The following is a 25,681-nucleotide window of genomic DNA, read 5'->3' as shown; positions in this document are numbered from 1 at the left end:
TCCACTGAAACCAAGGTTTAGGTTTTGCTTCAAAAACAAGTTTTGGGAAAAGGCATGTTAGGTGCGAAAAAAGCAACCTGATACTTACTAGCATGCACTTGGCACACGCACGCACACAGCACTTGAATTGGTGGCGGGTGTTGACTGACTTCCGTTCAACATGCGTGCGTTTCAAAGTGTTTGGTTCATTTTGAACTTAAAACATTTGGATTTGAAGGAATGAGGCTGTGCACACTTGTGGAAGCACAGTTGTGTTAATATCTTACCTCTTGGAAGGAAAAAAAAAAAAAAAAATCCCCCGGTTGCGGTTAACCCTAACCTTGGTACATTTAATGGTGGGAAAATATGTTGGTCTCATTTTTAAATGCCACAAAAAGTTGGATTTTGGGCAAGGGTGTGTAAACCCTTGATAATGTAGGGACAAAAGTATTGGGATTGCTCACATGGTCTATGAATGACTTGGGCCATCTGTTTGTTTGAAAAATCACATGTGGCCCTTGAACTTCACTTAGCCCATCTCCGCCATAGTGTATGAGAGTGTTTGCATAATTCAAAGTAAGTACCTGCTTAAAGAGCAAGTCAACCCAAACATTTTTTTCAAGAATATGCAGGCCCACAACAAGGCATTGTGACGAATAGCGCGTTTGCGGAGTAAGAGTTGACCCAGCCCTCTTTAGCCATCTCCGGGGGCGGCCATTTGCTCACACTTTGTCCACTGGAAATCATATCAAAGTTGCTCAGGGCTCCGGAAACGACCAGCTCATCTTCAGAAAACAGGAGAGCTGTGATTGGTTGTTACCTGAGCAACTTTGATGTCATTTTCAGCCGACAGAAGTGACAGAACGGCCGCCCTGGCATGGCTAAAAATGAGTGGATTAACTCTTATTCTTCATCAGAATGCCTCGTTTCAACTCGTGGGCCTGCACACAACATAATCTTGAAAAAAAGTATGTTGTTTGGGTTGACTTCCCCTTAACTTAAAAGGCATGAAGCGCTTGATGTCTCTCTTGGGACATGAAGCCTTTCAGGCAGAGGCCAGGAGGTGGCAGGCCACACCCACAACACACCACACCTGCCGTTTGATTTGAATGGAATGTTTATTTGTGGGAAGGGAAAAATAAACAACAACAACAACAACGATAGAGGCTCACCATAGGGAGACATGCTGGACAATAAGTTAGTGTGCAAAATATACAAGTTATATATTATCATTAGGATGGATCACAGAGGTTGTTGATGACTCATGGACATGAGGGCGGGGCCTTTAAAGCAGCTGCAAATGAGACGGGACACTTGATTATGATCCACACCCTTGTTACTGTGCGTGTGCGTGCGCGACAGCTCACCTCTGAGGTGGACACATGGTGGGCGCCAGCGTCCAGCTCCCATCCCAAGCGGCACTATAAACACATCTATAGTGGGTCGGGGGGGGGGGGGGTCACATATATACACGGCAGCGTACAAATGACGTCTTCAAACTATTTACACCATCAACTTGACAGATAATGTATACATGGGGGGAGGGGGGCGGGGCGGCTGAAAGTTTGCGCCCGCCTTAGGGCCACGGCCTCCACACGCTCTGGCCCAGCGAGGGGCCCTCTGGCGGGGGGCTCTCCATGCACGTCCCCAGCCAGTTTTGCCCCCGCGCGGGGGCGGCGGCGGGGGGGGGCTGAGCCGCCGCTCGCCGGTTGTGCTTGGACTTGTGTCTCAGCAGGTGGAGGATGGAGGAGGAGGAGGAGGAGGAGGAGGAGGAGGAGGAGGAGGAGGAAGGTGAGAAGGAGCGTTGGGTGAAGGAGGTGTCCAGGGCGAGCCACAGGCCTTTGCCCTCGGGCCCCAGGAAGCGGGCGGCCCTCTGCAGGCAGCTGTGGAAGCCGTCTTGGAAGGAGTGCCGCTGCGGTTGCGGCTGCGGCTGCGGCTGCGGCTGCGGCTGCGGCGACGGCGACGGCGGCGGGGGCGGCCGCGGGCCACTTGCCGCTTTGCTGCTCTTGTGCAGGAACAGGACCGTGTGCTCCAAAATCTCCGTCTTCTCCACACGACGCTGGGCTGCACCCTAGAGCAACACACGTATGTTGGTTGATTACTCTTAATCGAATATCAGACAAACATTTTCGATCTCGTCCTCATGACAGTGGAACCTGTGGCGCAGTTGATTTTTTTTTTTTTTTGGGGGGGGGGGGGGCAGTGTAAACCGTTCAATCACTGACATCGCACCCCTCCGCATAATGTGGTCTTCAACGTGAATGTTTCACGGGACGTGGAAGCCAGAGCACCTGTACAAAACCCTTTTGAGATTTGAACCCATCATGCGGAACCTTGCCACTGCGAGGCAGATGTGCCAACCAAGGTCACCCGCTGTCTTTTTTGGGGACGAATGACGCTAACGTGCATGCTTTTGACCCGTGAAAGGAGAACATGCAAACTCCGAACAGGAGGGAAGGCCTGAAACGAGATTTGAACCCAGAACAGTGAGGTAGACGTGCATGGTCGCCGTGGTGTTTCCCTCGATGTAACTCATTTGAGCGAATATTGCTTTACTTTTCAAACTTTTTACCTCCGTCTCCTGCTGCTGCTTTTGCGGCTGTTGCGGCTGTTGCGGCTGTTGCGGCTCCTGCATCAACATGCACCTCAAACGCTCCAGACTGTGGTTCATTCTCTCACGTCGACGCTTCTCCACTTGGGATTTTATAAACTGGAAAAAGTTCAAAAGAAGAAGTGAACTAGAATGCTTAAGTAAACTTGAAATTCTTTGAAAACGAGAGTTACTTAAAAGACCTTGTAAAAACGAAAAAGGACTGTGTTGCTTGTTTACCTTTCTGTCGCGGTTTGGATCCTCTGCCTCATGCATGAGCTTCATGATTCGATGTTCCGATTGTAGACTTCCTCCGGGATGCAAAAGTTGTCAGGAAAAGGATGGGAAGGCGCCTGGTGGCTTGTTTTATATCCTCCCTGTCCGCCCTAGCCCCACCCACTTCCCCGACAGCCAATCACATGCCACCTTGGCAACTCCGTTCTCAGTGGGTGTCGTGTTGCTCAGACGTGACTTTTTAGAATTGAGCTCCCTCTAATGATCTCACCGTTTAGTGCAATAAATCGATCGGCTGTATAAATAAGATAAGATAAGATGAGATAAAGGAACCCAGAGTCCAAAATGTTGCCCGCCGATAGTGGCCTCATGCATGTCGGACACATTCTGTCCGACATGCCCCCCCGGGGGCTCTCGGACGGACACGGCGGGAGAGGAAGATCCGACAAACAAACTCGGGTTCGATGACGTATTCGGTTCAGCTGCAGAGCAAAGGCCGACGCCTTCTTAGAACGTTGCCCGCCAGAGCCGCCTCAAGTCGGACACGCGCGCTGAGCTCGGCCGTTACAAACGCGGGTTCTTTTTTCAGGTTCACAGCGAAGTACATTTGTCCTTTTTTTAAAATTGAATTGTATTTTTATTACGACAATGTATAAATGTATCTCGGCGTGTATTAAGAAACATCAGTTGTGAACCGGAGAGAAATGCTCAGCACATCTTAAAATAATGGCCTAAGTCATATTTTGGACCACCCCCCAAAAAAAAAAAAAAAAAAAGAAATCCTTTGTCAAACAGATCATTCAACAATACCGCTGAGATGATTAATATAGTAAGAAGAATTTTGGTTCATTTTTTCGTGTGTGTGCCGTACTAGAGAATGACAGAATATTCCAAATAAATTCAGATTTTTGAACCAAAACGTCTCCAAATTAACATTTGAATACAAACCAAATGAGATGAAGGAAAATTGTCCTGATTGATTAATGCATTTTTCCAGCTACGAATAAGCATTCAGACGGACATGTAGCAACAGGTCGCCTTTGCATTTGTCCCTTGGCGTGTGCGTGCGTGCGTGCGTGCGTGCGTGCGGGGCCACTTAACCCGAACACGTTTGCATCCACCAAACGCACGCGTGCCATCTGCATGTGCATGTGCGTGTGTGCCGCGTGCTGGCGCTCGAAATGTGCACGCGTGCGTGCGAAGCCCTTTGAAGTGCACGCGCAGCACAGCGCAGCCGCGGGAGGGGAGAGCGACGCCACCGTAGCAAAGAAGCGCCCCGAGGGAGGCCGAGGTGTGACAGTGGGAGAGTGACCAGCAGACGCTTCTCGCCGTGGGAGGTGCGACTGCGGGTTCGCGCTTGGATCCAAATGACGTGCACGCGTCATTCCACGGGGCGCCCGCCGCGCGCGCGCTCACTCGCACGCACGCACGCACGCACGCACGCACGCGAAGGCAATAGAGTTGAGGATATTCGGGAGAAATCAACAACATTGCCTTGCTTGAAAACAAATCTCATTCAGTGGTCGTTCGCGCAATGCGTCGCTGTCCTGTGAAAAACACACCAAAAACCTTTTTTTTTTTTTTTCATCTTCACATTAATGCGATGTCTGTAACGCGTTAAGTGTTATTCACATGACAACGACGAATGTGTTCTTTGCCAAGGAAATGCTCCCGCATATGATGATCTTGTTTAAGAGCCCCAAGGCGTGGAAGCAACCTTCTCGTAGTGGGAAACTCGCCATATATTTTGTATACCTGCATGTGTTTTGACTTCCAACACTTTCGGCGTCACGACTCGTGCATGCACGCGCAAAAGACAGCCTTATCGCTTGAATTACCTCATTTGCTGGAGATTTAGACGTCCGTATTTTAAATAAACTTGAGATAATTACGTTGTACACTATTTTTAGTGCGCGTAAAACAATTTAACGCACGTTTTACGCACAGGTTTTGGTTGTCATTTATTGTATTTAAAAAAACGATTTCATGAGATATATGTAATTGGAGATTTATACGTCAAGACGAAACTAGACTTTCAAATGCAGTTCAATCCAGTAGTATATTGTGGTTTGGGTTTAGTGTGCCGTATCACACTTTTACGCACAGCTTTTGCCTCTTTGAAGTGTTTTGGTCACACAGTGATGTGAGTCTGATCTTCACGCTGTGTAGCCGGATCCTTGACGCCAACCCCCAAATACCCCCTCTTTTTTCCTCACATGCTAATAAAGCACGAGCTGCGCTCACCTCTCGGGGGCGCGTGTCGCGCGAGTGGGGGGCGTTGGGTGTGTGTGTGTGTGTGGGGGGGGGGCGTTTTGCTACGTCCACGTGCCTGCGGATTAGCGAAGGGTCCTGTTGCACATGCATGAAAAAGTGTTAAGCATGAATCATTAAGACGACTATTAGAAGATGGATGAACGTGCAAACCTACACTAAGGGACACACGTCCCCATTTGGATCAGAACTTTCAGTAATTGAAATGAAAGCAACTTTATTCAAGATTAAAGTCTTGTTTTGGGAAGGGGGCGACTCAATATTACACTTACAGTACAGAGGACATAGTAATTAAATGAAAAACAACAACAAAAGTTCATATGTAATATGAAGAAATCTCCATAGCAGGCCCTCCAAGTGGTCCACCTCAGATCTTGTCCAGATCAGTCGGAGCAGATTCATCTGGCTGAAAGGAAAACAATTTACAAATAGAAGTAGGTTTGTTAGATATCAATGTTATATTCATCAAGATGTGATTTTACAAAATGGAATTAAAACAATCTAAGGCTGATTTTGTTGCTAAATTGTTGACCAGTTCAGTCTATACACAATGAAACGATGGTTTTAAACATAAAATATGTATGCGCACTATGTGACGTCACATCTTACGATTTCATTTCGTGATCTTCAACTCCCACATTTGGTTTGTACGGAAGAGGATTAGGGCCATTGGGGAGAAAAAACAAGGTTGGTAAGATTCTCAATTCTATTTCATAATTCTGACATTATTCTCAGAATTCTGACTTTAATGTCAGAATTCCGATTTTATAGTCAGAATAACCAATCTCCCCCCCCCCCCCCCAATCCTTTTCCGTAGGTTTGAATTTCACCCAATCAACGTTTTAAATGGAGGCACCTGGTTGTTATGTTATACAGCAAACAAGCAGGCAGGGGGCGCCATTCATCTCCGCGTTGCTTGTAATTTGAAGGCCACCGGCAAGACAAGCTGCTTCTCAGCAAAAACGTCGCTTAATTCAGGAGTAGAACTAATAGACATTTTCAGGGCCATTAAGTGCACTCGAAATGATGAATTTTCTATTCCTTACCTTTTTGTCGCTGTTTGCCTCCTGCAAAGGAGGGAAGCCGCCATTCCAGAGTGCCTTACTTCCATTCCCGGGTGCTTTAAGTCGAGCAAACCGTACGACGAGCAAGAATTTGCCAAGAGAAAGGTTGACTTTTCCGCAGGCTTACCTCAAACTACCCATGTTCGTCCACTCCAGGCTGCCGCCGCTGGAGAAGCTCCACTTGTACCCGGCCAAAGGCAGCGGCCTCGAGCCTTTACCTCGGCCCGTTCGAGAGCGCCTGTTCCCGGCGCGGCCTGGCTGGAGGCCGCCGGGTCAGTCGGCTCATCGCTCGGTGAGGACGTCGTGCAAAATGGACAAAATGCTCGTCCGGGTGCCCAAGAGCATCCTGGGCGGCGGGGAAATAAACCATCGTCTTAAACTGGGAACCTGTCAAGCAAAAAAATCGTCGAAGAATTATGTTTATTTTCTAAATGGACTGGACCAGTGTGGAACCAAGCGACAGGTGAGCCTTTAGTTTGTGATTTAAGTGACGCCATGAATTATTTTACACTCATTTCTGGTGAGCACAGTCTATAAATGAGCCCTTAAGGGATGACTTATTTCAACTTTGACCAAATCGTTACCATTATGAGGCTAACGCTAACAAATAGTATAACTTCCAATTAGCTTGGCTAACAATGCCAGGCAACGAAATGGCGTTGAGACCAAAAATCGTGATAGTTTGGTTTTTGCTGTTGTCAGTTCGATGAGGTCATTTTAACGTATACTGTATTTATCGAATGTTCGGTCCAGTGACATCAATATTGATATTTGTGTTTATTGACTAGTAATATTTGCCTGGTTTAATTATGGATTCTTGACGTCATCTATGTGCGACATAGCACACTCACCAAACCACGTCATTAGATACGCTTGAAAAATTTAAGAAACTTTTTTTCTGAATTGAACTGACTTGTTTTAACGAACATACATTATTAGATGACTATAGTGCTCTAAATTTACTTTTGTATTGATGTATTATTTCTGTATTTGTGAAAATGTATTGTAGGCGTGGTACTGTACATAACACGCATAATTTAGCATTTATCTTTTTTCCGTTAATTCACTTGTTTTGTGCAGATGATCAATGGACAAATGACTTATTCAAACACACTTCAGTACAACCCAGGGATGCACCAAGGGCCCATACGGAGAACCGCGCCCTTTGTGATTCCTGTTTCCTGCAATTACACCAGGTGACTGCCACAACATGGGTCCTGATCCAATGACATTATGCACAGTGTTATCAAAATTCTGACTTTCTCTGGTCTTCATAGGTATCAATATTCCTACAAAGTCGGCTACTTTCCTAAGATGCGCATGCGCCACATCTACAAAGCAATGAGGAACAGAGCCAATTTCATTCTGACACCACGGAACGGTAAACGCTGAGCAAATAACCAACTTGCCTCTTTTTAAATGACTTCCAAGAATCAAAATGAATGGGAAAAGTAAGACTGCTGTGTGAACTACAGATGGGCTCAATGTAAAGATGAATGTCTTTGTGCTGTAATCGGCAGCTCAGTGGGAAAGGCTTGCGCCGTCGGATCAGTACGTTCTCGGCGAGCCCATGTACTTTGAGGCCGAGGGTCCGTCCATGCCCCAGGACATGAGGCTGTACATCCACTCGTGTTATGCCACACCCAACAAGTCGCACACCTCCACGCCTCAATTTGCTGTTGTGAAGGACTTTGGGTAAAAAAAATAAACACTGATATTGTCAAACAGAATTGGATGTGTGCTTTTTAACAAACTGTCTTCCCCCAATGGCAACGAAGGTGCATGATTGAAAGCAAGTACAGTCGCTCCAGATTCATCCCATACAAGAACAACGTAGTCCGATTCTCCGTGGATGCTTTCTACTTCCAAGGAATGACGGACCAAGTCAGTTACTCTACACTTTGTTACCTATTCCAGTGTAAACTACTTGACCAACAGTGCATTACTAATTGATTTACGGCAGCTCTATATGCACTGCACCATGTCGGCGGAAAGCGACGTTCCCACTCCAACGGCAAAGTCCTGCAACTATGACGCAAACATGGGAAGGTCTGTTTTGTTTTTTTCCGCATTTTATGCCAGAAATCCTAAACGTTAAGAATAAATGCAATCATAATTTGATTATAAAAAATGTAATTCAGTCAAATGAATGAATATGAATACTATATTACATAGTACGACTACTAATATACAGTCATTTTTTTCCCCTTAAGATGGGTGGAGCTACATGGCTGGGACTGGGTGTGCGCCTGCTGTGACTCCAGCTGCGGCTCTGCTCCCACTGCCTGTGAGAAACGTAGCACCTGTTGTTTTTTTTTTTTTTTTTTTTTTCCTTTTGAAGTCTGCAATATTGTACCTTTTTTATCATGAATAACAATAACATGATCAGATGACTTTTCTTCTTCCAGTGAGCGAAGTCACCAGCAGCAGAGGGTGGAAAGTGCAGCCAAGAGGGCAACTCTTCAAAAACCACAAGCGCAAGCCGTTGCTCGTCACCACCACGACAGCAGCGGCTTCCGTTGTGAAGACCACCACGGAGCCCGTTCAAAGCATGACCACGCCGTGGCTCAAACCAATTGTGGCCGCCGATGATACAACAGAGCTGAAGTGGCCGTATGGAGGCCGAGGAGTGGAGTGGGTAGAAGAGGAGGTGGAGGGGAGTCAGCAGGTGAAAGGCGTTGCTGTTGTGGAGGAGGAAGCTCATCAAGCATTCGAAGGTATCACGCGTTCCCAGAGGAAATGCAAACCTCTCGAAACATTCTTACAAGACGGGCGGCGGGATGGACTTTGGACACGGCCGGTGTGCATGGTAAATGGAATCGTGATGGCCTTCGTGTGCTTTATCCAGAGCCCAAAGTGAAAGCTGTCAAACAAGCCGTGACCAAGATGCCGCCCACCTCCGCGGCGCCGACGCGGAAGACGAGCGCAGGGCCGACCAAGCCTGAAGTGATGGGTAAGCTGGTGGACTGGGAATGGGAGGAGGAGATGCTGAAGAAGGCTTCAGCTGTAGAACCTCGGCGAACTTTTGAAGATCTCTTCGAGTTTGACCAATAAAGCCTGACTTGGCAACCACAGGAGTCCCGTTGTTAGCTACAAGGAACATTTATTAACATGAGTAAATGTGGCGTCGCTACATGACGGAATATTCTGTACAATTTCTCTTACAAACGTCAAGTTTCTTTCGCTTACAAAAGCGCTCCGCCAACTAGCAAACAAAAGGTACTTGCAGTGGATATAAAAAGTCTGCTCACCCCGGTTCAAATGGCCGTTTTTCTGTGATATTGGGGGGGGGGGAAAAGAGACCGAGAAGTGAAGAAAAACAGTCCCAAAGCATGACGTGGCCGCCATATGCTTCACCGAAGGTAGCGTGTTCTTTTGGTGGTGGTGGCCTAAAAGTTCAATCTTGCACTCAGTGTTAGCACAAAACCTTAAAAAAAATCAAATGAAAATCCTACTAGAAGAGCTCAAGTTCATTTGGTGTTAATTGGAGGCCCTGGAAACGGTGGCAGGTTTGTTCCGGCTCCTATTTTAACGTGAATTTGAATGTGATTCATTCTCAACTCATCCACGTACCAGTTTTAAGAGGTTGAGCTGTAGTTCATTTTGACTTACTTCCCCTTTCTTAAAAGTGAAAAATCCAAATCCAGAAGCTCCAACTGAGTTGTACGTTGTAAGTCACAATGCTGGGAAAAGTATTGAAAATAGTCATACTGCTGTCATTTTTCATACGAGGGGAAAAAAACTGTCATTTGAACGGGTGCGTAGACTTTCCATATCGGCTGTACGTAAGGAAGAGAAACTTGGTTCCGTTACAACCGAACACAGTAAATACAGCATGGCATCAGTATATTCATAATATCCCGGGAAGAGTATACAACCGTCCGTTTGTCTCTTGTGTCCGTCCAACCTAGGTACATTATAATGCCCTTTTTGGGGGGGAAAAACCCCCCCACCCCAAATCATCTTTCCCTTTGGGCTTGTGTATGCTCAGTAGTATGAGCTCAGGTGGGAATGGGCGGCGGGATGTCTGTTCATGGCCGCGCCGGGGTAGATGGGGCTGCTGGGCGAGTTCCAGTACGTGGACGGCGGGCCGAAAAAGTTCCCGGGCGAGACGGGCATGGGCGGCGGGTGGCCCGTCATGAAGTTCATTTTGGGCTGGTGGCTGTGATAAGGCTGCACGTAGGACATCTCCGTCTGGTACTTGACCATGGCGCCGCCGCCGCCGCCGCCGCCGTCGGCCGCCGCCTGGTGACTCTGGTGCGTCTGCGAGATGCCCTGGAAGTCAAACTTGTAGGCGTAGCGCTTGCCGTGCACCTTGGTCATGATGTTCTTGTCATAGTAGTAGCGCAGGGCGCGGCTCAGCTTGTCGTAGTTCATGTTGGGCTTGCTCTTGCGCTCGCCCCAGCGCTTGGCCACCTCGTCGGGGTCGGTCATCTTGAACTCGCCGTTGGTGCCCTCCCAAGTGATGATGCTGGCGTTGTTGCTGTCCGACAGCAGCTCCAGCAGGAACTGCCACAGCTGGATCTGGCCTGAACCTGTCCAGAGGTAGGCTGTGATTCAGCAACAGCTTGTGTACTTTTACGCCACACAATGAAGAAAATATCAAAGCCAGATTTGGAGCGTTTTTGTCAAACTTGAACTTACTCCAACTCAAACTTATTCATGCAATTAGTGTCATGAAGTATATGGCGCACGAGCCACATCCTGCCGTTTCGTTCTCTAACTGTATGTGGCCCACTGAGACCTGCAGTATTCGTTGCCTTTATCTAGTAACTCTCCTTGACGTGAAATGTCTGCGCTTTTTTTCAATGGAAATGGGCGGAGTCGAGGCTTGAGCAGTTCTTCTTTGGTTATGAAGTTGTAGAGTAGACAACAACAATGGCCAGCAGATGGCAGCATTGGCTCGCTTGAATGAGATGATTGTCTCAATGGAATGTGGACGGAGTGGCGGATCTTTGGAAATACGTTACAAGCGCCTCATGATCGATCAAAGTGTTTGTCACATTAAATCTGCGACAAATAGTGAGATGATATTTAGAGGTAGAAGCAGTGATATAATGTACGTACACGCATGTATTTTATACAACTTTATTTTGAATGGCACGCACAGTTGCATACACGCTACTAAATACTACTACTATTAGTTGAACTAAACGTCATGCAAATAGTATGTCAAATGTAAAAATCAAACTGGGGATTTTTTTGCAAATTTTGCCATCAAAAGCACATTTTCGTTGTTTTAGGCAACACTGTCGCAAAAAAATATTGGCATAAAATTCACTGTTGCCGTAAAATATATCTTTTCACAAAAAGCTGATTTTCTGCACTTTTTTGGTCTAACAGGTGATTTGGGTGAAACCATCTTGTGTTACGGTGGATGGAATCAAGTAAAACCAAATTTTGTGACAAAAGAAGGGAGTCTAAACTTTCATTTGGTAGTTTCTGCGTTTTACATAAAAAAACAATGTGCTCTAAATTGGCTGGCACTCAAGGTTCTTTTTTTAACGGCTGGACTTGAGAGAGTTGAGGAACAAAAAAGTTTGATATACATATTTATTTGACTACTTTATCTAGATTGTCATGTGCAATGCCAACTTGGCGTAGACAACAGGGCCAAGAAGCAAAATAAAAGCAAATTCAAATACACGGATGACAAAATAAACAGTGTGATAAAAGCTGACATTGCATCATAGCACATAGTGAATGCAAGGCCTAAAACAGACAAAACACAGGTCGATCCCGCATTAATTCACCCCTGAATGAGCAACTTTGGATTTCCTTTACTTAGTGGGCCTGAACGCCAGGTGCGGGCCTTCATTGTTCCTCAGTTAAATGAAGGGCCCTTTTTTGCCAAGCCTGAAAACTCCTCAAATTATTTATCCTGCTGAAAGTTGACATTTTATGGAGGTCCAAAAAATTGTGTGGATATGTCTATCATAACAGGAAGCGTGAAAAAGTCTCAAGGACTCATGAGCAAAATTTAGCAGGAAGTCAGACATTTAACTTGGAAATAGCCATTTAAAGGGGTCAATTTGTCCATTCCTACAATCTATTTATTCATTTACTTTTGAACCAGCCCGTGACCTCAGTTTCACTTATGGACAGGAAATTGGTGGACATGTCTTATGGTCACAGGCCAAGGCCTACATATGAATAGGAAGTCGGCCATTTGAGTTTGATGTAGATGGAGGGGGAAAAAAAAAAAAAAAAAGGATTTGGAAAGAAATGGGTCCGCGGACATGATTACATTTCCAAATGAATTTTGGAGCAGATTACTAAGGAACCGATGACCAAACCAAGCCCCAAATGAATAAGGCCACAATGACATAAGCCCTTTTCAAGAGCAGCGTGGAGTAAACAAATGGGACCTTTTCACTGTGTGGCTCGGAGTCAGCTGATATATTCGTGGACAGTGACCTACCCACAGGCCTTTGGGCGCTGAGGTCAGGCCGCTTGTACCAACTTTGCCTGCCTGTGCGGTTCTTGGGCGAGCGGACGGCTTGGCCTTCTGTGAGGAAAACAGCAAGCAGGGCAAACGGTCACAGACGTCGCCTCCGCCGTCACTTGTGTGCCAGGCTCGCACTTTTTGTTTTGTTTTTTTGTTGTTTTTCTTCTTCCTCTCGTGTTGCCAACACAGACAGTGCAAAGGTCTCATTTGCGTCACCCAATTTTGTTCAACTGATTCCGCGAGTCTCCTTACCTGGGTTTGCTAGCCGGCTGCTTATGGGCCCTAATGTCTGATAGGGGTCTGTAAAGAGTAAGCACAAGACATTGAAGGGAACGGCGGCGCAAGCAGCCATACACTCGTGCATTTTAGAAATCAAATCAGACGTGCAGTACAAAACGCAACGTGGCGGGTCAGCGTTTGTGTGTTTTCAACGTCGTAAACATGATGGATTCATTCCAATTTGTGGTTTAGTGTTTTCAAGAACCAACAACACAAGAATATAAACACAGTACTCTGCCCCTCAAGTAGGGGTTGTCATGGCAACAGCTGCGGTTCAGTAATCGTTCACTATGAGGGGAAAAGTGTTGATTTGTTCTTTCTCCAATTATTTTTCATGGGTTTGGGAAAATCTGATTTTTATTTAATTTTTTTTAAAAACTTTGTGTTACTAATTACACTATTGACTAATAATGACATTTATACCCCTATTAAACTGAACAACGGTTCACAATAGGTGACAGTATTGCGCCTTTGTTTTCCACTTCCCGTTACGTTGGGAGGGTGAGCAGTGTTACTTAATTTTGATTGAATCATAGTCTCTCGACACTTGCGCGGCATTTAAAAATGTTAAAGTGTTCAGTAAGACATACCTGTGGCTTTATTCATTGTTTCACAGTGACAACAGAATTCGCTTAACCTTTTTCTGTCGGGGAAAAAATTGTTTTGAAGTTGGACCAATTAGAGGTGAACCAGTGTCACTCAGTGGTTTGTTTTCAAAGGTCTGCTGTGAAGATGTGCACACGCCTTCACGCCAGCCTCAATTTTTTGGATTGGTCTGCCGCCACTGGCGCGGTGTCCATCTTTTGGGTGCCTTCATGGCTACACTAGCTGCACCTCATTATGCTTTCCTGTCCGTCGTTTTTGTTTTGTTTGTTTTTTTTGGGGGGGGGGGGGGGGTTGTGTGTGTTTTTGATGAATCACACCTTGGCCGATTCTCGATACTGCTTCTGTCACTCTGCTGTGTTGGTGCTCCATGGTGGACCCTACCAAGAAAGAAGACGGCAGAAGTGTTGGCATGCGCGAGGGAATCGCGTCCGGTTCTGATGTTGTTTCTTACCTTTGGGCACGCTGTTTGTCGTCCAGCTGTTCCTGCGGCTAATCTCATCAAAACCGCTTTCTGCGCACAACGAGACAATGAGACTGATGAGTACGACGGATGAGGCGTGCGCTTGCAAAGCGTCAGCACAAAATCTTTTGAAGTGGCCATTGAAGCTCGAAGCGGAAGGAAGTCCGTAAATGGGCGAGCGAGACGATAAGAAGCCAGCAAGTCTGGAGATGACCCCGTAGTTTCTTGGGTGAGCTTTCTTTTGTTTGGGCCACCTCTGTCTCCAGCAGATTGTGAGTTGTGTCCCAGCGGTGCGACCTATGCGCCCCTTCTCCGCCCCCCCCGCCCCCTCGCCAAGCCCCGCCACCCCAACTTCCTGTGCCATCGCAGCTGCTTCCTGCCTGAAACGGCCTGTTGAGTTTGGGAGTCATCAGTTGAGGCCGGCGTTGTGCCAAGGAACGGCTTTCGACGCCAGAAGCTACGTAACACGCCTCTGAACTCTCGGCATTGTTTGGCGAAGCCTCGCTGGGTCCCGCTCGCGTTTGTTTGCCGTAAGATGAGAATTTGGAGGTTGAACTGAGAATGGATATGCCGGTTGGGATGAAGAATCGCGGTTGGACAATTCAGCGGGAGCTCTAAAGGTTGTTCAGGGTGTGACTTTGTTTTGGGTAACGACGGTTAAGCTTTAGCTGTCCTGTGGAATTGTCATGAATTTTTAATATATACTGATTAGCAACAGTGGCAGGTCCTGCATATTTTTTATTTTTTTTTCTCTTCTGTAGTTGGGAGGCTTACTGACATTGAACTTGAGCACGTCTGCTCTGTAAACAAACACAGCGGAGCTCAGTCTCTGGCCAGCGGCCGCCACGGCTAGCGATGTGCCACCGGAAGCACGTGAAGCGTCAACGCTGCTGAACTGCCACGTTCGGTCGGCCCTCGTTTTCACTGTCTGGATGGAATCGGTTTAATGCAAATATTTGGGTTATGCCAACGTATGAAAACATCCTGACTGAAAGTCGCCTGCGTTCAAGTAGAGGCCTCATAATGCCTTTAATGTATACTAAAAGCGCGTTTCGACGTGGGTTTACTCTGACAGTTTGAGCAAAGCATCCATCCAAATCTCCAGTTCGCACGTTGATTGTCGGCTTAAGAACTCAGTGGTGGGTTGCGGTTGGGTTTTCGGGCTTGTCGGTTGATCGACCGCATGCAAAAACGCCGGTAGCAAGTAGACGAGTCTCACCAGCTTTGACCTGCAGTCGAGGCTGCTGCGGCGGCGGCGGCGGCGGCGGCGTGTTGGTGGAGGCAGTCGTGGAGTACGAGAAAGTTGGACTACCTGCAGGAAAGAGCCAGACTCTCAAGGTTTTGTTCAATCCAATACAAATGGTTAGTTGTTGTTTTGACACAAAGCGACCGAGGCACAACAGAGAGAGAGAGATGGAAACATTATTTGTCGGGGGCCGCGAATATATGTGGTTGTCCAACTTCAAAATAGTCTGCGGCAGGAAGGGCGTGTCCTTACTCTGCCGGAGGTAATTGAGGTGCGAGAGCAGGATGTCGGCGTTGTAGGCGGACGTGAGGTGCATCATGTCCTCTTTGGTCAACTTGCACAGGGCCTTGCCGTCCAGCGCTTGGAAGAGCACGACGTCCACTTCCTCCAGGACGTACTCTTTGATGGCCCAGTCCAGCCACTGACGCACGTGGTCCTGCGTCCACACCTCGGGATCTGACCGCCGCCGGGGATGAGAGTCAAAGCGCGGATGAGAACGGCATCGAGCAGGGGGGGCGCATTTTGCGCGCAATTTGCCGCTGACGAAAGAAGTCGAGTCCTAATCGGGAGCGCTACTCGGAGGCGACCGGCGGAGGAGCTGTTGAGTCGGTCCACGCTCCTTGGCAGCATCGTTGGGAGAATAGATAGTCATCTATTTAAAATAAATAAATGGATGAATCCCAGTGGGGCAGCTCCAGGAGGCTTGTGCATAGTCATCGGTCAAAGACTACATTACATGCGAGAAGAGGAGAAAACAAAGACCCAAGTGGCTATGAATGCCACATAGTTTGATTATATGACTCAAAGTGGACTCACATTTAATATCTTGATCAAATGTTGATGTCCAGTACAAAAGATGTCACGGCAGGAAGGGGCGAGTCATTTCCAGGAGCGAAACAATGAGCGCACCTTTGAGTTGCCCGTAATGGTGCGCCGCGGACGCCGTCCTCACACGTCTTTGACGTGTTCCCAATTGTTACGAGGCGCACCGCTGTGAAGCAATATCCACGTATTATGACGCAATTACCGACTCCTCGGCGAGTCTCATCAGATTCCTCAGCGGCTTGAATGACTCATCGACGCGCTGGCCATCAACCAGCTTGGCGCAGTCTGTCGAGGTCCGTTTTCACAGTTGGTTCCCAAAAAATGAGCTCAAGCGGTCGCGCTAACCCAAAATGTGCTAGCTGTGCTATTTTAGCTAGTGGTTTGGAAATTGACTTTCAAATAAGTCATGTCGATAAAATTCCCTCCCTGGAGTTCCCGCGTTTGGCGTTGATTTGGATTTTTACACGGAACTGGAAGGATATATTAAGGAGATGAAAAACATCTTTACTACACCAAGCTTTTTGACGTCTAACTTGACTTAACGTCCACGGTTGTTGTGGGTCCGTATAGGAAGAGTCCCGGGATCGCGGGCCCGAGAGCGAAGCGCTCACCTGCCGGTACGATGACCCGCTTCTCCTCCGCGGCGCTGATGCTGGGCGGGGTGACGTCGGGCGGGCTGACGCGGGGCTCCGGGTACGAGGGCTGGTACGCCATCGGCACGGCGTCGTTGCTCATGTGCCGGGAGCGCTTCGTGACGCTGCAATCCACCGGCGACTCGTGGCTGCGACACACGACGGCGCACTCCAATGATGTTTGAGCACCGGTGTGTGTGTGTGTGTGTGTGTAATTCAAAGAACGCATTCATTTGCCGAAGCTTCTTCATTTCTAAGTTTATCTCATTGGGGGAAAAAAAAATCATCTCAAATTAATGGTAAATAAAGCTCTACTAATTTAGCTATAGTCGTATTTTATGCTTAACAACATATAGTATATTTACAATGAATACTTTAAAAAAATATTCAAATCAGTATGTTTCCAATTAATGAAAAAAATTCAAAGAACATTTTGTGGTTATTTGATAATCACTCCATAATTACTTAATTAATTATGGGGATCATAATCAAATTTTTACCCCTAGCATTAGTAGTTTTATTCGTTATTGAATTAAAATGGATAACAAAATCTAAAAATGCATTCATTGATGCTTAATTTCCCCTAGTCGGTGATAGTGAATAAGGCTTATCCTATTATTAATAAAATATTAAAATAAATGCAATATAAAAATGTATTCCTTCATCAATATTTGAATGAAATAAAAAGAGAAAAAAAATCCAAAAATGTATTCATGGATTGTTGATTTTCCTCATAGTTCATTACTGTATTGTCAAAAGCATATCGCTAATATTAATAAAATAATTTAAGCAAATTCATTACATCAAAAAATGCAACTTCTTTTGTAAAAATACACTTATGTACCTGCAATATTAATTGAAATTAATCATAAAAAAACTAATGTACCCTTCTAATGTACCCATTGATCAGTTATTTCCCCTATAGACCCTCAAATGTTTTTCTGTAGTTTTTTTCAATTTGATTCAAATCAATAACTTCAGATGAAAAATAAAAACCTAACATTTTGGAGTTCCCCCCCCCCCCCCCCCCCCCCCCCCATTGTGCTGTAATGACGTGTACGGTTTGAAACAAAATGGCCAAGTCGTGCCCGTAACAGTGATGCATTTGGAACGGGCTCAAGGAATATTTTTTAGTGAATGGAAAACCCCCGGACTGTGACAAAGCCCCCCCACCCCCCGCTCCCTGTCGGGTTCCCCCGTGGCCCGCCCTGACTCACTTGGTTCCGTTGACGTGCTCGCTCCTCTTCTGCGCGGAGGCGGCCGGCCAGTCGGGTTCGGCGGGCTCGGGGCTCTGCTTGAATCCGCCCGGCGACGTCATCTCCGTCTTCATGTGCATGACGGCGCTGTAGGGCGGCTCGTATATGGGCTGGTCCTCACTCACCACAGACAGCGCTTCCTATGCCACACGGACGGCGGACGCTCAGCTGGCTATTTTAACACGCATTGTTTCCATCGCCATTTGAATCACGCCCGGTGGTTCATTTGCCGGCGCGGTGTGTTCGAAGGATTACGCCAAAATTACGCCACCAATTCCCACAAGGATGGCTGGCATCAACCAAGAGACGAACCTTTTCATTCTCTCCATAAAAGTCGTCCAGAGCAAGTTGATTATAGTTAAAGCAGCACTGGGCAACAATTCGACCTTGATAAAACACTTCCACAACTCTTTTGATGAAACATTGACTTACAAGTAGTTGAATGGGACTTTTGTTTTATGCCCGTGGCCGGGGGGGGGGGGGGGGGGGGGGTCTGTATCGTTTTTACTGGAACTAAGCAACTTTGAGGAGGATGGGAGCAACCCTGGCACAAAATACAAATGTCCTGAATTGCCTTACGGCATACTCATTTCCTCCTTTCGCTATAAGGACGGAAGTGGATTTGAACGCCCACGCGCAATTACTGCTGTCATGGCAGAAGACCCAACACAAACAAACAAAACAAAAGTATTGTTTGAACAAAATTAGATTCATTGCCTCATCGCTATTCATCTTTCACACAGCCACTGGAAATAGAAATGTCATTCAGTCCAACTTGCCGACCAGCAAGAGCTCACGATTTCACCACGCTACGCGCTGCGCTGGCGCGCACGGCAAATGTGGTTTGGGCTTTTGTCAAAACACTACCGCTTTTGTCCACATAGCGCCGCCATAATCAACAAAAACTGACAAACTGACCAAAATGAACGAAAAAAACCCAAAGTTGATGAAACATTGTTTCTAACAAAAGAAAATGAAAATGTATTTTAAAAAAACATGACAAACTACATTTTACGTTTATAAGACAGCGAAAATGCCCTTTGTTTTCGTTAATATCATACGTGAGCTTTTAGGATTCATTTTAGGCACTGTGATGTCATTTTCAGTCCACAGCCGAGTAGCAAAATGGCCCCCCCGAGATGGATTTCTTGACGGGTGGATTTTTCTACTTAATTCGTATTCCACAAACGCAATTTTAATCCGAGTCCCATGTGGGCAGGCATAGAACATATTTGAAAGTAACCTTTTGGCTTGACCTCCTCTTTCAAACTCTCAACCAGTGTAAGGACCAAATCCACACTTTTACTTTCCAACCGTGTCTTTGTAATGCAAATGGTAGAGTCCTGTCCATCATTCTGCATGAACCAGGAAGTTGATAAGGAACAAAATGACTTTTTTTTTTTTTTTTTAAATGCGCTTTTTCACTTTCATTTCAGTAGCACTCTGTACAGTAACTTTTACAATGTGATCAATCTCCAGTCAATGTGTCTGCTTCAGAGTGTATTCTTTTTAAAAGTCACAATTATTACACTACCTCCACAATTTTAGCAACTGATTTTTCTTTTCTTTTTTCAATCGTTTCCCACTAAACCGCTGTCAGAAAAGATCTGACGAGTTGTCAATACAAACGCTTTTAAGTGTGAGATGACAAGTCTCTAAAAATCATCGCTCGTCTTTGACCATTTAAAGCGAGTCGTCGTGAGCTTTGGGTTTGCGGCGGCGGCGGCGGTGGGTGGCGTCCAACGGAGATTTAAGTCCCTTCAGCGCTTCTGCCAAAGCTTAAGATGGCACGAGGCCTTGCTGCGCCTGCGCGGAGACCGCAACAACTACGACGACGTCCGGAGCCTGAGAAGCGTGTTTGTTTAGAGGAGCCCAGCATTGTCTTTTGGGCCTCGCACGTCAGCGCCGTGCTTTTTCAGCAGCCGACAGGAAACCTGGCCGCCGCATGCGGCAGAACCTTTTGGCACAGGCCCATGCAGAGGAAGTTGAAAAGATGTGGGTCATTTGAAATCTGCAAAACACCCCGTGGTCAAGGCTGGTAGTGGCAGGGGAGAGGCGAGGTCATCGGGCAGCCAAACCGTTGTTGTTGTTGTTGTTGTTGTTGTTGTTTTTGTTGATGATTTTGCTCATCTTGTAGCTCTACGGTGACCACCGTTAACACCTTTTGTTGTGGCAACACGCGCACACAACAGCAAGCGTATCGCAATTCCAGTTAGCTAGCTGTTAGCTTGTGAGCTAACTCTCGTTGCGGCACGGCAACGCCCCGGCGATATACAAATGTCCCAGCTACCGGAGGCTATATGCGGATCTATTTTCATAGCTGAAATGTAGCGATGTGTTTGCAATTAGCCTCTTGGCTTGGGAGTTAGCCGGTGGCTAGCACGCTCTTGTTGCAACATGGAAAGCCCTGCAACTACTTGTTGTGATACGTATGCTGTATTCCAGCCACTGAAGGCTTCCAGCGGATATATTGTCACAGCTCAAACATGTAGGGATGTGTTTACAATTAGCCCGTTAGCTCGTGAGTTAGCCGCTGGCTAGTTGCGACGTGGAATATTCCATGGACGTTCGGTTGTTAAAAACGCCCGGCTACGTGTAGACAAGGCCTCAGTGTGCAGAAGTGAAAGGGCGGCCTGAAACTGGCACCAAACGGCCTGCGAGGCAACCAATCCTCAAAGCGTAGAGAGCAACTTTGTTGTTTTTCAGTAGTCGGCCTCTCGTCGCTCTCTCGCTAACCGCAAGCGATGCTGCGCAGAAGCAGCGCAGAAGCAGCGCGAATGCAACGGCCTCCCGGGACCGAGCGTAGCTGCCGCTGACTTGCCGTTTGAAAATCTGCGACGAGCGTTGCGTGTTGTTGTAAGAGAGCAACTTCCACACAAGTCAGCAGCGACGCATTGCATCACACAGTCTTGCCCAAAACTGAAACGCGGCCAGGCCAAAAGCCAAATTCTCAACCTTATGTTCAGTTGTACCTTGGTTTAGTTGCTCAACCGTGGTTGGAGCAAGTTTTTCAACATTTCTTTTTGACTTTTGCCTTTCAAATTTAGTGAGTATAAATTAGGTTTTAAAAAAATGCTTTGTATTCATTAGTTTAGTATTAGCTTTTGGTTTATATGTGTGTGTATGTATATAATGAATGTATGTATATATATATATAATGTATGTATGTGTAGGTGCGAGTGTGTATCTATGTGTGTATGTATGTATGTATGTATGTGTATGTATGTATGTATGTATATATGTATGTATATATGTATGTATATATATATGTATGTATGTATGTGTGTGTGTATATATATATATATATATATATATATATATATGTATGTATGTATGTATGTATGTATGTATGTATGTATGTATGTATGTATATGTGTGTGTGTGTGTGTGTGTATGTATATGAAACATAATCATCAATAATCAATCTATTTGTAATATGAATGCTAGTTTTCCTCTGGATGGTTGTATTTTATCTATACTCATATGTTTTCTCATTTTGAATTGGTAAAATAAAAAATGAAAATTGATGATCAATATCAGCTGATATGAAATCCGTCCACATTTTCCGCTGTATCGTCACCCAGCCCTATTTTCCAACGTCGCAGTGTCATGCAGTTAAAAGTTGAACATGTATTATTTTGCACTTCAATTTATTTTGACCCTAGACTAAAAAATCAGGGAGTTGTCTGTTTGATTTTGATTTTGGATGACTTGTTTCAAAAGTACTAGTGGTTTTGGTTATTTGGTATATCAGCGAGTACTCAAGATTTGAGTACTCGTACTGGTATCGGTCTGCGTATCGAAAGTGGTATGGAACATCCCTAGTTTCATGTTTTCAGGCAATAAATCTGATGCCGCCATAGGCATGCGGCGTTCTGCTGTGTCGTACAAAGTCGTCGCTGACAGCAACAATTGCTTTCGACGCAACAGGGTGGGAGAAGTGAGTGTCAGGTGTTAAACTTTGCAGCCCTCTTCTGCCTTTCCGCCATTTGGATAACTAGCTCCCAAGGGAAAATCGCTGTCTTGTTTGGACAACAGCAGCAACGTCAGACCAAAAGGCAAAATAGTGGTCTGAACGAACAATACAAAATGCTGTGATTTATTGATTTTTTTTTTTTAGGAATGCCATTTTTAGACGTGGAAAAAAATAATTGGCATAATCTTATGAGATTTTTTTTTTTTTTGGTAACGATACTAGCTGTCATTTTTCTGAAAATAAAGTTTGAACATTATGTGGAAAACGCTATCATTTTACAAACTTGTTTTAAAAACATTTTTCAATAAGTTATTTTACAAATGAGTGAAAACAGTACAAAAAATGGACGTAACCATTCCAAAGAAAACATTTTTTTTCTCGAGATAGTCAATTTTTTATGACAATAACATGTGTTATGAACATTTGTTGAAAATGTTCATGTCCAATAAGTTAGAATAATACATTTGTAATGTTAAAAGAAAAACGTCTTAATTTTTGAAAAGAAATATTGCACGAAAATGTTTAATTTATGAAAAGTTGATGCAAGAGAAGAGATCATGATTTGAGAATATGATGAAAAAACATACTTTATGATAAAAAAAAAACGTTTTAGGTGGATGAGAATTGAGATGAAATCCTACAAGAGAGAAAAACATCTTTCCCAAGTGTAAAGTCCAAACATTACGGACTCACCACACATGTACAGAAAAAGTATATTCATGAGAAGTCAAAACCTTGCGAGAATAATTTCGTAATTGTACAAATAAACATTTTTTTGGCAAAAATTGTCTGCGATAAGAATATTGTAACAAGCATAGTTGAAATTGAACAAGAATTAAAACTGTTTGTAACAGAAATGGATGTTTTTTTTGCCTAAATTTGAAACGTTATGAGTAAAGATGATTTCGAAACGTTAAAAGGATAACAAGTTGTATGTTTTTTCTGACAGAAAAGATGTAACGATAGTATGCTAAGAGTAAATATATTTGGAGAAGAAAAAAAGGACCTTTTTCACCTAAAGTTGAAATGCTCTGAGATTAGTTGCAATTGAATGACAAGAATAAAGTACAATTTTCTGAGATTTTTTTTTTTTTTTTTTTTGGAACTAAAATAGTCAAAATGCGATTTGACGACAAATACTTTTTTTTAAATGCAAATAAAGATGTTTTTGTCAAAGAATTGATTTTGGAATTGAATGGTGGAAACGTTACCAGATTAATTTGTATTTTTTTGTGAGGCGTAAATGTAAACATATGACAACAATGACATAGGCAAAAATGTTTTACACAAACGTAGTTGTACTTAAAAAAAAAAAAAAAGGATGATACAATTAAAACATTACAAGAATAGGAGCAATGTTAGAAGAATGAAATGAGAATTTTACAAAATGTTAATGTTTCATGCAATTTTTCAGCAACTTGATCCAATCTTAAAACAAATTTGATATCTTAGCTAATATAGTTGCCATATTTTGCTTGTGTGAAGCACACTAAATTACCTTGTGTTTGATGAAATGTATAAATAAAGCTGCCTTGCCTAGTTTGCCTGTTTTTTTTTTTTTGTAGCTATAAGTTCATGAGAGGTCATGTTGACTTGGGTCACATTTTTAGAACTAGAAAACAATTGAAAGACAGATCAGTTTTTTGGGGGGTACAAAACTGTGCTATACTCTTGGCTGTCAGGATTAAAGTAGCCCGCAGCAGATTATTTTAAACTCCACAAAATCCACATCCTTTTGTGGTTTTAATTGTAGCCGCCATGCTATCCATTTATTGAGTTGTTTGCAAGCGGTAGCAGTATATGTCCTCTGACGAAGTTGTGCAAAGGTTGTGAGCCTGTCTGAGGCCCAAAAAAAAAAAAAAAAAAAAGCAGAAGTAAAAGTTGACTTGAGCTGATTTTGCAAACAGTGTGTTTTTTTTTCCCCAACCCTCTGCTGAAACGTCTCTCGACCAAAGCTTTTTATTTGACAGGAGAGCCTTTGTAGTTGTTTGCTTCTTTTTGCACTTCAAAAAAATATGTTTTAAACTCTGTGTCTCTATGGTCCGGGCAGCCGGAAATATGTGCGGAAAGTCTGAGGTTTAAGACAGGAAGCCTGCAGAGTTGCGATAACGACACCTGACGAGTGCTCCCGTTTGCAGCTATAAATTAGACTTAAAATAAACCCCACCAAACACACGCACGCGCACACACACACACAATCGACGCGAGAGAAAACTTGGAGCGGGCCATTGTGTGCAAACGAATGTGCATGTGACACTTCTTTTTTTTTTTTTTTTTTTTTTGAACACGAAGACCCACTCGAGCGAAAACGTCGTTGTAACGCTGAATGTCCAATTCGTTGATTTTGTCGCATTTGTGTTGTACGGCGCGAGACACGCCTTTACATTGAAAAGATCTCAAATATGACTTCCGCAATCTATACAGACGCCTTTTTGTCGAGTCAGACACTTTTAACCAAATAAAGCAAATACACAATGAAGTGTCGTTTTATAGGAGGATTTGAAACCTTTTTCGTTTGTTTGTTTAATTTGTTTTAATCGGGCGTCATTTCGTCGGTTTCGATGTCAAACGCGCACATCGTAGGCCGGTTTTAGCCTCACATCTCAGTCAAACAGTCACAGTAGTAATAGCATGATCGAAAGTCAAATACCGTTTTTTGGCCTCCCGGTCGCCACCCACGATGCCCTGAGGGACACCTGCCGCTCCATTGCAAGCAGCTTCGACCGACGCTCTCTCTAAATTGCGCTCGTCGCTCTTGACAAAAAGTCCACGCGTGGTGTCCGTGCCGGTTCGGTTCGGTTCGGTTCGGGTGCGGTGGCGTAGTATCAAAAAAAAAACAAACGCGCTGGTGAAATAAATACGCGCCAGAAGAACGAAAAGAGTAAAGGGCAAATAAAATGGGTGGGTTTTTTTCGTTTTTGTTTTTTTGCGCACGCTAATTGGTGGCCGGTTTGCTGGAGAGCGCGAGGGGGAAGAAAAAGATGCGGTGGTTAACTTGTGTTATTCTAGCGCCGACATACAACCACGAACGGGAAGGAAGAGGAAATTTTGTACAAGAAGGAAAGAGTGCAGGGCACTCTCTCACTCGCGGTGTGGGTGGAAGAAGGCTTCGCGTCGTGCGCGCGTGGAAAGTCCACGACTACAACAAGGCAACGAGCGAGCGAGCGAGCGAGCGAGCGAGCGAGCACGTCCTTACCTTGATGGTGCAGTCCATATTCGAAGCGGCGGCTTGCTCATTGAACGCGTCTCTTTCTCCTCTTTTTTTTTTTCTTCTCTTCACTTATTTGCGGGCTTCAATTGACGCGGAGGTGCATTGGCTCGATGGCGCAAACCATTGTAGTGCTCCTTTTTTTTTCTTTTTTTTTTTTTCTGCTCGCACACCATGAACCGGATGGCAAGCCCTCTCTCTCTTTTTCTCTCTCTCTCTCTTGCTCGCTCTCTTTTTCTAAAGTGGGAAGTGAAGTCACCCTTGCATTCAAACAACACTTTTCAGGCAAGGTGCCGCGTGACCTCCGTTTACATTGAAGATTTATTCTTGCCGTAAGTGAAATTTGCCCTGACTAATTGAATAAGATTCTGAGGAAAAAATGGACACCAACACTGTGGTAGTAGCAGTCACGAATTACAGTAAATCAATGCGGGGGGAAAAGTCTTTCTTGAATTAAAATGTCACATTACGAGAGCATTTTTATATGAGGGATGTAACCGTAATGGCAATATTAAAATTGCCGCGATATCGTCGTCATATTTTTATGGATATTAAGATACAAAACAATTTGATTTATATAGCGCATTTCATAACGGCTAGAGCTGTA

At 44.9% G+C, this 25,681-nt stretch overlaps 3 protein-coding genes across 6 annotated transcripts; 1 reads left to right on the top strand and 2 right to left on the bottom strand.

The window, feature by feature from the left end:
• Positions 1 to 1,084: 1,084 nt before the first annotated feature.
• Positions 1,085 to 2,908, bottom strand: LOC147142881 (uncharacterized). Its single transcript, XM_086038363.1, has 4 exons — positions 2,810 to 2,908; positions 2,552 to 2,689; positions 1,347 to 2,050; positions 1,085 to 1,273 (listed from the first exon to the last, which is right to left on the bottom strand). Exons 1-3 carry the CDS (start codon positions 2,852 to 2,854, stop codon positions 1,556 to 1,558), a joined length of 678 nt encoding a protein of 225 aa, XP_085894489.1. The 5' UTR covers positions 2,855 to 2,908; the 3' UTR covers positions 1,085 to 1,273; positions 1,347 to 1,555.
• A 3,032-nt stretch (positions 2,909 to 5,940) lies between these two features.
• On the top strand, positions 5,941 to 9,210 carry zp3d.2 (zona pellucida glycoprotein 3d tandem duplicate 2). Its single transcript, XM_086037856.1, has 9 exons — positions 5,941 to 6,601; positions 7,219 to 7,334; positions 7,416 to 7,519; positions 7,659 to 7,833; positions 7,917 to 8,022; positions 8,102 to 8,187; positions 8,352 to 8,425; positions 8,547 to 8,855; positions 8,987 to 9,210. The coding sequence occupies exons 1-9, from the start codon at positions 6,098 to 6,100 to the stop codon at positions 9,190 to 9,192; spliced, it is 1,680 nt and encodes a 559-aa protein (XP_085893982.1). The 5' UTR covers positions 5,941 to 6,097; the 3' UTR covers positions 9,193 to 9,210.
• Positions 9,211 to 9,221: 11 nt separating this feature from the next.
• On the bottom strand, positions 9,222 to 25,266 carry fli1rs (Fli-1 proto-oncogene, ETS transcription factor-related sequence). 4 transcript variants are annotated; one of them, XM_086037857.1, is made up of 10 exons: positions 25,063 to 25,264; positions 17,852 to 18,030; positions 16,614 to 16,783; positions 15,430 to 15,633; positions 15,151 to 15,243; positions 13,923 to 13,982; positions 13,789 to 13,848; positions 12,839 to 12,886; positions 12,560 to 12,646; positions 9,222 to 10,673 (listed from the first exon to the last, which is right to left on the bottom strand). In XM_086037857.1, exons 1-10 carry the CDS (start codon positions 25,078 to 25,080, stop codon positions 10,126 to 10,128), a joined length of 1,467 nt encoding a protein of 488 aa, XP_085893983.1. In that variant the 5' UTR covers positions 25,081 to 25,264; the 3' UTR covers positions 9,222 to 10,125. The 4 variants fall into 4 exon arrangements, with proteins under 4 accessions (XP_085893983.1, XP_085893986.1, XP_085893984.1 ...); XM_086037860.1 differs by lacking the exon at positions 15,430 to 15,633 and having other exon boundaries at positions 25,063 to 25,266; XM_086037858.1 differs by lacking the exon at positions 12,560 to 12,646 and having other exon boundaries at positions 25,063 to 25,260.
• Positions 25,267 to 25,681: the final 415 nt, after the last annotated feature.

The sequence above is a fragment of the Filicampus tigris genome, chromosome 8, assembly GCF_054856515.1.
Source record: "Filicampus tigris isolate MCC_2025a chromosome 8, RoL_Ftig_1.0, whole genome shotgun sequence".
NCBI classification, from domain to species: Eukaryota; Metazoa; Chordata; class Actinopteri; order Syngnathiformes; family Syngnathidae; genus Filicampus; species Filicampus tigris.
Note: the sequence above shows the minus strand (reverse complement) of the source record. Positions and strands in the feature narration are given on the sequence as shown.